The sequence below is a fragment of the Nycticebus coucang genome, chromosome 13 (genome assembly GCF_027406575.1).
Source record: "Nycticebus coucang isolate mNycCou1 chromosome 13, mNycCou1.pri, whole genome shotgun sequence".
NCBI lineage: Eukaryota > Metazoa > Chordata > Mammalia > Primates > Lorisidae > Nycticebus > Nycticebus coucang.
This window is the reverse complement of record NC_069792.1, coordinates 17,151,017-17,163,960: the sequence shown is the minus strand read 5'-3', so window position 1 is coordinate 17,163,960 and position 12,944 is coordinate 17,151,017. Positions and strand designations below refer to the sequence as shown.

Below are 12,944 nucleotides of genomic sequence, written 5' to 3'. Positions count from 1 at the left end.
AACAAGTTAGATATACCCCTCTCAGCCTTTATAGTTGTAAAGGCTTATAGTTTTGGCAAACTTTATAGTAGGAATTTTAGTAAATAAAAATGTTTTTTCTTACTGGTTTACATTGTTTTTTTTTTTTATAACTCAGTTGTGTGTTTCCAACCTCATTCTTAACTTTGCTAATAGGATACTGATTTTTTAAAAAAACATCACTTGGAGGGCTGGGCTCGGTGGCTCACGCCTATAATCCGAGCACTTTGGAGGCCAAGGTGGGTGGATTGTCCTGAGCTTACAGGTGCCAGACAAGCCTGAGCCAGAGCAAGACCCCATCTCTAAAAAATAGCCGGGCGTTGTGGTAAGCATCTGTAGTCCCAGTTACTTGGGAGGCTGAGGCAAGGGGATCACTTGTACCCAAGAGTTTGATGTTGCTATGACCTAAAATGCCACGGCACTCTACAAAGGGTGACCAAGTGAGACTCTGTCTCTAAATAAATAAGTAAATAAGTAAAAATAAAAGACATCACCTGGGGGAACTACTTTAAGGTCTGCAGTGATGATTCTTTTTTTTTTTTATTAGAATAAATTCTTTTCTAATAAAGTTTGTTTTGGTGAAAACTATTATCTGTAAATTGTTAGGAAAATTCACTATTTCACATGTAATTGTCTTTATTTTGTTAATACCTTCAGATTTTACTATATTGAATATCTTTTTCTCTTCTTTAGGTATGGCTGATGGCAAGCATTGTACTTTCCCACATCTGCCTGGCAAAACCTTTGTCTATAATGCTTCTGAAGATAGACTGGAGTTGTGTGTGGATGCTGCAGGACATTTCCCCATTGGTCCTGATGTTGAAGATTTAGTTAAAGAGGCTGTAAGTCAGGTTCGAGCAGAGGCCACTACAAGAAGTAGGGAATCGAGTCCCTCCCATGGGCTATTAAAACTAGGTAGTGGTGGAGTAGTGAAAAAGAAATCTGAGCAGCTTCATAATGTAACTGCCTTTCAAGGAAAAGGGCATTCTCTAGGAACAGCATCTGGTAACTCACACCTTGATCCAAGAGCTAGGGAACCTCCAGTTGTAAGAAAGCATAATACAGGGACAGACTTTAGTAATAGTTCCACTAAAACAGAGCCTCCAGCATACACAACTACTTCCAGTAACAATGAGCTTATTCGAATAGCTCCTGGAGTAGTAACAATGAGAGACAGCAGGCAGATTGATCCTGATTTGGTTGAGGCCCAGCGAAAAAAATTGCAGGAAATGGTTTCTTCTATTCAGGCTTCAATGGACAAGCATTTGCGGGATCAAAGTACAGAGCAGTCTCCATCTGATCTTCCTCAAAAGAAAGTAGAAGTTGTGAGTTCTTCTGCAAAGTCTGGAAGTCTTCAGACTGGCTTACCTGAATCTTTTTCTTTAACTGGTGGCACTGAAAATTTGAATACAGAAACAACTGAAGGCTGTGTGGCAGATGTACTGGGAGCAGCATTTGCCGCCAGGTCAAAAGCACAAAAGGGAAATTCTGTGGAGGAGCCTGAAGAGATGGATAGTCAAGATGCTGACATGAATAATACAACTGAGCCAATGGATCACTCTTGATTTAATTAGAGGCTAATAAAGGCAGAATGTTTATTGTGAATATGTAATATTTGTTGGCTGGGCCACGTAACTTGATTAGTCATTAAAAATCTTGTACGTATATAATACAAAGATTATATCTTGTTATTCAGTGCATGATAGCAAGTGTGTGATTGGCAATAGCTTTTAATATACTGCTGCCCAGGCTGGCTCTGAATTTCAATAAATTAGTTACTAGATCTGCTGAGATGAGTTTCTTCCATATATGTGGTTCATTGGAAGTTCTTTGTAATTTTAATTCCATGAAAGTCTTAATGTTTCAAACATGAAAATTGCCTTGCTAAATATGTTTGACTTCTGCAAAGTCTAGAAATGAGGGGAAATGAGATTTTACTAATGTTCTGGTCATCAAGGCAACAGTCCCACGTGTTTATTAGAGTGTCAAAGATTTATGTAAATTTGTAAATTATCTGAACGAAAGTGTATCTTAAAATTCATAAAATGGTTAGTGGGATGTTGAAACATTTCAGTGAACGCAAACACATTCATAGAGATAAGTATTCTTGGCAAAAATATCTTGAGAATAGAGTGTAACGATAAATTTTGCTGATTTGAGCAAGGTTGGGGAAAAATATCTATTCTAGAATAATAAAGTCAATGTGATTCAGTTGTGTTGCTGTCTGAGCCAACATAGCCAATTGTGTGCTCTATTGTTGATAATATGTTACCATTATTTTTTGAATCCTGGCCTGGTCAAGTACTATCTAATTTTTTTTTAATCTTGCAGAAAAGTTGATTGCAATGTGTGGTAGAAAAAGAAATAATGGTAGCAGTAGTTAATCTTTAATTTTCAAAGTTCGTCAGATTCACAGAGAATTTATAAATAAGAATTTATCTTTATGAATGAGTTACATTGTTCTGCAGTTTCGATCAATGGTATTTAAGCCTGTATATGCTAAGTGTTTTTGAGCCCCTTTGAACCAGAAATGTTTCCTTTTTTTCTTAAGAGTCCATAAGATTTTCTTTATTTTTGGCTTCACTCGGGTTTGGATGCAAATTTTAACTGCATCATACCCTGATCAACTGGGCATTTGCTTAAATAGTGTATTCATCAAATCTTCAGTGCCAGTTTCCTTGAGAAGCAGCCTTCATGCTTATTTCTTCAAGACAAATAGTGTTTTTCCTGATATTGGTGGTATTGCACTATTTTAGTCTATTTTGCAATTCTGTATTCTGAAATGCACATTTCAACTCATCTTCTTCCTCTGTTCACTAAAATTAAGTTGAATTTGAATGGATGAAAGACAAAAATGTATGTTAATACAATCTCTTACCTAGAGCAAAGCCTGGCTGTCTCTGTTTGCACATGTAACAGATGCAGAACTGTATTTGCAATTCTAAGAAAATGTACATCCAAAAGTATTTTATCAGGTATTTAAAAATCTCTACCTGTTGATTCGTAAGGGATATGGACAGTACTTTAACTTGTTTTTCCAGATCAGGGATGTTTTGGTCTTCTTTCTGTGAAAGTATCTCTAACTGAATCTGCTTGTTAAATGAACTCCATTTTGAATGAGGAAAGAATGGAAAATCTAGACATTTTACAAATGTATCTGAGCAAGATATATATATATTTGAGTTAGTTTTTATCATATTATCACAAATTTTTCTTTATACTATCTCCATTCTTACTAAATTTACTTTCAAGCATCTTTCTCTGTATCAAAATAGTAGGAAAATTTAGATACTATATATTGTGTACTAGTTTTGCATAAAGTAAGAGCTGCAGCTATCAGATAATATTTACTACTTAGTAAAGGTGGCTTCTGTGTATTAAACTAGAAATTACAAATATCACTTCACTAACCACTATAATTTTTTTGGCTTTTTCGGCCACTGAAACTTTTTTTTTACATTTAAGTACAGAAAAAATGTAAAACGTTTTTAAAAATTAAGTACCGTTTAATAAGCAAAAATTGCACTGCTTCCAAGTAAATGATATAATCACCTTTTCTTTAACAAATATTTTCATTATCTGTGGCTTGGTATGTTTGGTTAATAACTGATAAATAGAACCTCAGAGCATTAAAGTAAAAATATCAGAAACAAATTTTATCTCCCTATTAAATACTGACATTTAGTGTAAATGAGATACACATGTCAATGGAGATGGGCTTAATCTCTGAAAACACTATTAATTTTTCTAGCCACAGCAATGCTGTTTAAATGCCAAGTTAGGTATGAATAGTACCATAACAGTTTGGGTTCTCCCTTAATAAAACATAAAAGGCTCTATTCTGAGAAGTGATCAGATTTCTTGAAATTATTTTAAATCAGTTGAAAATTTGGTTTGGGTAATTAATGGTTTTTGAGAAGTGGCCAGGTAACATCCTCACCAGGAAGTTTTAGAACAGGGTTTAAGTATTATCCTTTGTCCTTCCATATGGTTATAACTAAACATGACTACAAAATGATTATTTTTTTAGTACTACCATATGTAATATTGCACTTGGAGTCCAAGCTAGATATCTCAAATCCGTTAAAATATTTTTTTAGCCCTAGATGTAACATTATAATAACTATAATTCAATCCAATAATTAAATTCTATTTGTAGTGTTTCACTGAACATTGAAATAAAGTTGTAAATTTTTTTCTTCGGTAATTTGTGCTATAGTTAATCATACCAAGTTTTAGTTGATAACCCAAAGGCTAAGTAATATCGAAGATGGTGTATGAGTGAGTACTGGTAATGAGAAATTAGTTGAAGAGTATAAGACACTGCCAAATACTATGAGATAAGATATAGTTAACTCCAAGAGAATACTCAAGAACTAGTTCAAGAGCAAGCCTAAGGCCCATTTCCCCCCTTTTCACTGCATTGCAGGTATTTTCTTGAAAAATGTTAGGGTAGAGGCCTGTGAAATTTAGCAAATGCAGTTGACTGAAATTTGCTTTATGTCTTCTGATGATTTTTAGTTTGATTTTTACAGTCAAGCCTATTGCTTGCAATTAAGATACCTGAAATGCATCTGTGGTTCCTGGCCACAAACCCTTATTGCAATTATTTTTAAGTAACTTCATTATGGTCTCTTACCTCAGGGAAGATCACTTGCTAGCAACTCATACTATTAATGACAAGTTTTTGAGAATTATACTGATATATCACATTAGCTACTAAATGCTAAATTTATATAACAGTAATGTTTTATGTAGTTAACTACTGATACTGTCTGCCAGTGAATATTTCTATAAATATCTAGAGCTCACTAAGAACTAACCATTGGGCATGAAATAAAACTTTTAACAACTGTCATTAATTATACTCTAGCTGATCAATATAATGGCAATATCATAAAAATTTCAGTGTATCAATTTTCAGCAGTAATTTTAATTGGTCCATATTTAAAATACTGCAGCACAGATTTTGAGTTTCATGGTTTTCAAAGCAAGGTTTCCATTGTAAGATTTTCATAAAAGGAAAGGCTTTACAAACTGTATTAAAATCCACTCATCTTAATCTGAATTTAAAATGGCCTTTTATAATAGTAGTAGTGAGATACTTGGTCTAAATAAGTTGGGTAGACATAGACTGCCTTTCAAGATTATCATACAATTTAACAAGATCATACCACTTCAAGACTCTTCACGATAATTTTTCAAACCAGAACTATTCACATTAAAATATACGCCATAGTAGAATGTATATTTAAGAAATAAAAGGGGAGCTATATCACCACTAAGTTCTAGAGTTAATTGCAAGTTCTACCATTCTTGATAATTCTTCGAGATAGTGTTTCAGTTCACATTTAATGGTACTTAAATCGTGGGGCTTTTAATATTTGTTCCAAAATAGCAGAAATTGTAAAAATTGTGAATTATTGGAGAAAATGCCATTACTTGTATATCTGACATTTAAATTTTTAAATTATGGAGTCTACATGCTTTTGTAGTATAATATTAATACAATGATTATTCTCTTGTAAAAGAAAAGAAAAATTAGTAAAGAAAAAAGTTTTAGTTGATGTTATTTGCTTGTGAGTATCAATTACTTAGCTTTTTAAATTTTAAGGTATTGCATACTTTTTAGAATGGAGAAGTCCCTTCCTGAACCTTTATGCCTGTGGTAGAGCAATAAAAGACTGAAAAGGTTATCAACATTTTCAGGTTTACTTGACTAAGAATTAGTGCCAAGAAGGGGAGAATCTACTTTCAGAGGGAAATGCTATTTAGAATTTGTAAAAACAAGTGGTAATAGTATAAATATTTAGAAAAATTAAATAGCAAATGCTTTCACTGCTCAATAAAATAGAATAGATGTTATATCATCCTTAAGGCACTGACTGTTGCCCATTCTTTTATGATCTTGTGATTGCTGTATACATTTGAGTAATGAATAATTGGTAATAGTGTATTATAATGGTGTATAGTGTTCTACAGCACACCTTACTGTACTATATTTGAAGTTTTCTTTTATATCAATAATAAAACTACTAAGTTAAGGCTCGGCGCCTGTGGCTCAAGCGGCTGAGGTGCCAGCCACATACACCTGAGCTGGCAGGTTCGAATCCAGCCCAGACCCACCAAACAACAATGATGGCTGCAACCAAAAAATAGCTGGGTGTTGTGGCAGGCGCCTGTAGTCCCACCTACTTGGGAGGCGGAAGCAGGAGAATTGCTTGAGCCCAGGAGTTGGAGGTTGCTGTGAGCTGTGATGCCATAGCACTCTACCCAGGGTGACAGCTTGAGGCTCTGTCTCAAAAAAAACAACTACTAAGTTAATATATACAGATTTTCCTCCTCAACTCCACATTAGCTTTTAAAAGTAATTTTATATTCTTTAGGTTTCCTGGAATTATACCTTAATATTATAATGATGAAAATATAGTTCAGTTTTATAAAATGATAGTGTAATAAAGATTTTTTTTAAACTTCCTTGCCGGGTGTGGTGGCTCACGCCTGTAATCCTAGCACTCTGGGAGGCTGAGGTGGGTGGATTGCTTGAGCTCAGGAGTTGGGAGACCAGCCTAAGAAAGAGGAAGACCCCATCTGTACTAAAAATAGAAAAACTAGCAGGGCATCATGGCAGGTTCTGTAGTCCCAACTACTTTGGAGGCTGAGGCAAAGAGGTTCTCTTGAATCCAGAATTTTGAATTTGCCGTGAGCCATGATGACGCCACAATACTCTACCCAGGGCAACAGATTGAGACTCTGTCTCTAAAATAAAAATAAACTTTCTTAAGTGAGTTATACATGAACAGTAATTTCTCTCAATGCTAGATGAAATGGACCCCATTAGAAAAGGATGAGCACAATTTCATAATACATATTACAAAATGGGGTCATAATGCTTAATAAATATTTAAAAGCAAGGCAAGTTCTAATAAGGAACTTGATTTTATGATAGGTTAAAAAAAATGAAGGGATATATATTACTATTAAACTACATTCGTATAGTTTAGCAATCAAAATCTACATTTGCTTTCAAGTTTTAGTACATATGACTCTAGTTAGAATGTAGACTGGGATGCCAGACTTCTAGGTCTGAGGCTTGACGTGCTGTTTACTGTGTGCCTATTCTGCGCTTCAGTTTCCTGTCAAAGAATAAGAACATCCACTCTTAGGGTTGTTGTACTAAATGAGTTAACATATAACTGTTGATTAGAACAGTGCCTGACAAATAGTAAACACTTAAATATTTGTTATTGTTATATGTCAAAGTAATGTAAATTTCACTTGCCATTTAAGTGGGCTTAATTCTCACAGGGTATATTTATTTAAATATTTTGTTAACATCTAAAACTTGTTTTACTTTTGGCATATAATTAGTATACTAAAAATTGGATGGTTGTATTTTCAAATATTTATGCAAGGGCTTTCTGAGCACATGGAACATCGAGAATCTGGAGAAATGACAGTGCACTCTCTGACCCAAGGCAAATCATGGAGCTTTTCAAGGCCTCCATTTCTTTTTTTTATTTTAATTTATTTATTTATTTATTTTTTAAGGCCTCCATTTCTACTGTAACCTTGTGGTTTCACAGTTTATCCTTCTGTTCTAGTGCCCACGTCATCATGGTCTCACTTGGTAAGGGAATAACGCTGATGGCATAGGTGACATTGATGTGAGCTCCAAGTAAATGACACATAATTACCTTTGCTTTAAGCTTAGGCTACAGTTGTCCCAAACTTGGACTTTAGGTCTTGTACATGCATGCATTGGTCATCAAGATAGGACTCAAAACTCTGATAAATGAGATAAATATCCTACTGAGAAGAGCTCATTATAGATTTTATTGTTATCGACTGGCTCTTTTAGACCCCAGTAACTGCAATTCTGACTGGATAATTAATTATTTCTAATCATTAAAAATGTATATAGAACAACTGAAGTAAGTCTTTAATTGATTTTCTGAACTATGTTTTACAGAAGTGAAAAACTTATAGGCTCTTCAAATTTGTACTCTTTTCCCTTGGAACTCAACCTTTCGTCCATTTGTCATACCACATAATTCTTTATCTGAAAAGTGGACAAATTGTGTGAGAATCTGCAGAGATTATTGCTGTTCTATGTAAAGAAAGAAACATGCACAGTATGAGGTCTACTTGTAAAACAACTTGTTTTTATGTTTGATTTATGGGATTAGTATATTATTTTTAAATTTACTTTTAATTTTTTGGAATCAGTCATTCTTGAGTCATTCATTCAAGACAAATACTGATCAAATGCTAAGTTTCTACTGTTCTGGGAACCTAGAAAATAGTTCTGAATGAGACACTTTATGTGCCCTTAGTGCTGACATCTCAATGATGGAGACAAGCAAAAGACATTTGTAATTGCTATCATTTAGTGACCCCTTTCCTTATATCCAGGCAGTAGACTAAGCACTTAACATGTAATAATTACTTTAACCCTCAAAACTACCCTGTGGTTGGATACCATCTTGTCTTAATCTTTCAGTAAACAAGCTTGTATAGATGACGTTTGCAGTTCCCAAACCCTGGGCCAGGGACCAGTTCTGGTACCAGTTTGTGGCCTGTTAGGAACTGGACTGCACAGCCACCAGTTTGTGGCCTGTTAGGAAGTGAGTTGTGTGAGAGTGAGTGAGTAAAGTTTCATCTGTATTTACAGCTGCTCTCCATCCTTCGATTGCATCGCTTCCTGAGTTCCCTTCCTGTTAGATCAGCGGGGACATTAGATTCTCATAGGAGTGGGAACCCTACTGTAAACTGCACAAGGGAGGGATATAGGTTGGGTGCTTATGAAAATCTAATCCTCCCACCATGGAAAAGTTGTCTTCCATGAAATGGGCCACTAGTGCGAAAAAGGTCAGGGACCGCTGGGTTAGGTGGTTTGCACAGGTCCTGGAGTTAGTAGGTGGCAGAGCTGGGATTTAAACCCAGATTTTTATGACTCCATAGCCTGTGTTCTTAATCTCAGTGCTACATTTGTAATTTCCCAAAGAAATACAATTTGATGGTCACATACATGTTTACAAACATATGAGACAGACCAGTAATGGACAGTATGGTCCATTGCTACTTTTCCAAGAAACACAGTTGATGGCGTCCTTTCTGATACATTGTGCAAATTTCAACTTGCTCATCAGTGTTGCTGGGAGGATTTTATCTGTTTCCATCAATGTGCACTTTACATGATGCTTGTGAATCTTAAAACTTTCATAATGACCCACGTATTGTTAAATGTTTGTTCTCAGTACTACAACCTGGTTTGAACTGATTTCAATTGTGTAGTATCTGGCTTTAATTTCACTTCCTACTAGTTCCCTTCCTGAACCCTAGTCCTCTGTCCCAAGTTCTTCCTTCTGTGGATTTTTCTGCCTCTTCTAAATTTGGAGGTACTTTAAGGAAGGGCTTTCAGATTTCTTAGATGATTAATTTGGGTAAATTTGAAAAACTTTGGTTAGATAAAAGCCAAACTACCTAATTTAGTAGGTAGGGTTCAAATCCAGCCTGGACCCACCAAACAATGACGGCTACAACCAAAAAATAGCCGGGCGTTGTGGCAGGCGCCTATAGTCCCAGCTACTTGGGAGGCGGAGGCAGGAGAATTGCTTGAGCCCAGGAGTTGGAGGTTGCTGTAAGCTGTAAAGCCATGGCACTCTACCCAGGGTGACAACTTGAGGCTCTGTCTCAAAAAAAAAAAAAAAATTATTTCTCTATGGAATCTATATGTACCATATACTTTGCTAAATATAGGAAATAATAAACCAGTCATGAAGGCATACTTCCTCTTCATTACCCTTACAATTTTAGTGAAGGAGACATTTAAACAAGCAATTAAGTGCACATAGGATTACTGGATGGTGTGGGATTACACCGCAGGAAGAACTAACCTGACCTGTTTATGGTTAGGGAATGCTTCCTGAAAGGCAATGCATTAGCTGAGATCTGAAGAATTAATAGTATACTTAAAAATTAAATTGGCAAGATTCAGCATCATAAAGAATATTTACTAAATAGCCGGGCGTTGTGGCGGGCGCCTGTAGTCCCAGCTACTCGGGAGGCTGAGGCAAGAGAATCGCTTAAGCCCAGGAGTTGGAGGTTGCTGTGAGCTGTGTGAGGCCACGGCACTCTACCGAGGGCCATAAAGTGAAACTCTGTCTCTACAAAAAAAAAAAAAAAAAGAATATTTACTCACTAGGCCAGTCCATCAAGCAAATTTAAGTGAGATGCTTATGTTTGCCATACTTTAAACCCCAGATCCTTTCCTTAAATGCATGGTGACTCAGAATAGAGAAGGATGAGAAGCTTTGAGAAAGCTTGTGAAAGAAGAGTTGCTAGGAAAAGAGAAAAAGCATAGCAAAGAATGAGATTTTGTATTTAGTGTATACAACTGACTTCAGATACATGAGTTCTTTTGAAACTAAAAGCTGTCTGTGCTACCAAATATGACCAATACATAAGCAAAAGAGGAAAGCAAGATTCAAAATAGGGGTTAGAAGCTCTCAGTTATTCCCATTTCTTTCAACATTACCATTACTTTCTTCCGTGAGCTTTTCATAGATTATACCGGTATCTGTCATCTTTTTTTCTGTTAAGCAGAAGTACTAAGTGGCTTCCTTTTTAATTTAAGATTGATTTTTTGATTTTTCTTAAGGCAAAAGATTTTGTTCTTTCTTTAGCAAATGTTACAATATTACTAAATTTATTTTTGGTACAGTGATTAGAAAAATTAAATCAGGGCAGCGCCTGTGGCTCAGTGGGTAGGGTGCCAGCCGCATATACGGAGGATGGCGGGTTCGAGGGCCCCAGCCAGCTCAAACAGCAGTGACAACTGCAACAAAAAATAGCTGGGCGTTGTGGCATGTGCCTATAGTCCCAGCTGCTTGGGAGACTGAGGCAAGGGAATTGCCTAAGCCCAGGAGTTGGAGGTTGCTGTGAGCTGTGACAACACATCACTCTACCGAGGAAGATGTAGTGGGACTCTGTCTCAAAAAATAAATAAAAAATAAAAACAATACAATAAAGTTATTTTCAATAGAAAAATTAAATCAGTATCTGAAAAAGAAGTATCCATAAAAGTTCTCATTGAAATTGGCCTTAATTTTTTCCCTTTTAAAGTTATTTTCAAAGCAATACATGTATATTCTATAGTTTTGAGCTATAGAATGGCACCCAGCTAAATCAGCTATTCCTCTTTGGTAGTTACCTCCATAAAAAAGACGCTTTTAGGTCTAATCTTTTGATTTATCAACTGTAGATAGTATGTTATTCCACTAATATAAAAAATGAGTTCTCTTTTTTTAGATTGTCTTTATAACTTTAAATAATAAACTTACATCTCTATTTATTTATTTACTTTTTGGCTGGAGCCAGGTTTGAACCTGCCACCTCTAGTATATGGGGCCAGTGCCCTACTCCTTGAGCTACAGGTGCCACCCTATCCATCTCTGTTTATTAAGCCATCAATTTCAGATAACAGCTCTTGGCTCTGCAGTATGTAAAATAAGGAAATTAACATTTCTGCACTTCTTAATTTTTTCCCATTCTACTTCCTAACTTTTTTTTTTGGAGACAAAGTCTCAACTGCGTTGCCCTCAGTAGAGTGCTGTGACATCACAGCTCACAGCAACCTCCAGCTCTTGGGCTTAAGTGATTCTCTTGCCTCAGACTCCCAACTAGCTACGACTACAGGCACCCGCCATAATGCCCAGCTACTTTTTAGTTGTAGTTGTCATTGTTGTTTGGCAGGCCCAGACTGGGTTCAAACCTGCCAGCCCTGGTGTATGTGACTGGTGCCCAAACCGCTGAGCTACAGGCGCCGAGCCATACTTTCTAACTTTTTAAAATCAGCTATACTGTTTATTACCTTTACATTGTCAAGGTTTATGGTATATGTTCCTTAAGTTATAATTACTTTCAAAAAAATCTACAGTTTGATTAAACTAATAAATAGCTGAGGTGATCCCAAATGTTAAAATGAAAAGGGCTTTTTTCTAGGATACACCAACTAGATGTTGGAACTTTCCCAAGGCAAATACTGTAAATTTATTTAGAGAATGATCCTCTTGTTTTGGGTTATAAATTCATCAGCAGTTACTGCTCAGGAAGAAAGTAGGAATAGATTATGGAAGAGAATTAGCACAACTGTCCCAGAGACGCTTCAACTATTTTGTTTTTTGTCAGTATTCCCTCTTGCTTGTCTTCCATTCACTTCCTAATTTGGAACCTTCAGACCCCATTGGGAAATTCAGCTCTCACCTGTGTTGCAGTCTTGTCCTGTGTATAGTTTCTGAGGTGCTGTTGTCATCAATATGTTTTACATGTCAATATGTTACTATTTCCTGTCTTACAGAAACACATTAACACGGAGGTCCCCAGATGTTCTTCCTGCAACTCTTCTTAGCTGTCTTGGGTTTGTTCCCTGTTAAGCTTTACTTTAATAACAACATGAGTTTGGGATAGAGACGAGATTATCACATATGTTTAGTTCACTAAATTGGACCAAAAGGCCCAGGTATTACATTTGTAATGAAAGTGCACAAGATAATTGCAGATGGTTTCGGTTTTTGTTTCAAAAACCCAAATTTGATAGTTTCAAATTTTGTTTCATTTTGGTCTTCTTTGGGTGACTATAGCGTTTTGTAAACCAAAGACATTTTAACTTCTAAAGGAGGGTGCTACTCTTTTGCCAAGAACAATACTAAATATATAAATAAAAAACACTATCTTTTATTCATTCTTTTAACATGTGAAAACAAAGGACAAATTTAAGGAAAAACAGAAGATATTCAAAGAACTGACTACAAGGCTATGTAGAGATGCTGATGTGGCTGCTATTGGGAGAAATAATCTTTCCTGGGCTTCTTGCACTCCTACACACATCTTGCTGGGTGTGGCAAAATTGCAAGACTCTGACT

The 12,944-nt window shown here is 35.9% G+C and overlaps 1 protein-coding gene across 1 annotated transcript in view; it reads left to right on the top strand.

Annotated features, from left to right (window-relative positions):
- The window catches only part of VCPIP1 (valosin containing protein interacting protein 1), a 43,318-nt gene extending 35,366 nt beyond the window's left edge, over positions 1–7,952 (top strand). The window contains exon 3 of the mRNA XM_053559080.1: positions 712–7,952. Coding sequence (XP_053415055.1) covers positions 712–1,583 — 872 coding nt within the window. The 3' untranslated portion in view covers positions 1,584–7,952. The remainder of the gene's footprint in view (positions 1–711) is intronic.
- Positions 7,953–12,944: the final 4,992 nt, after the last annotated feature.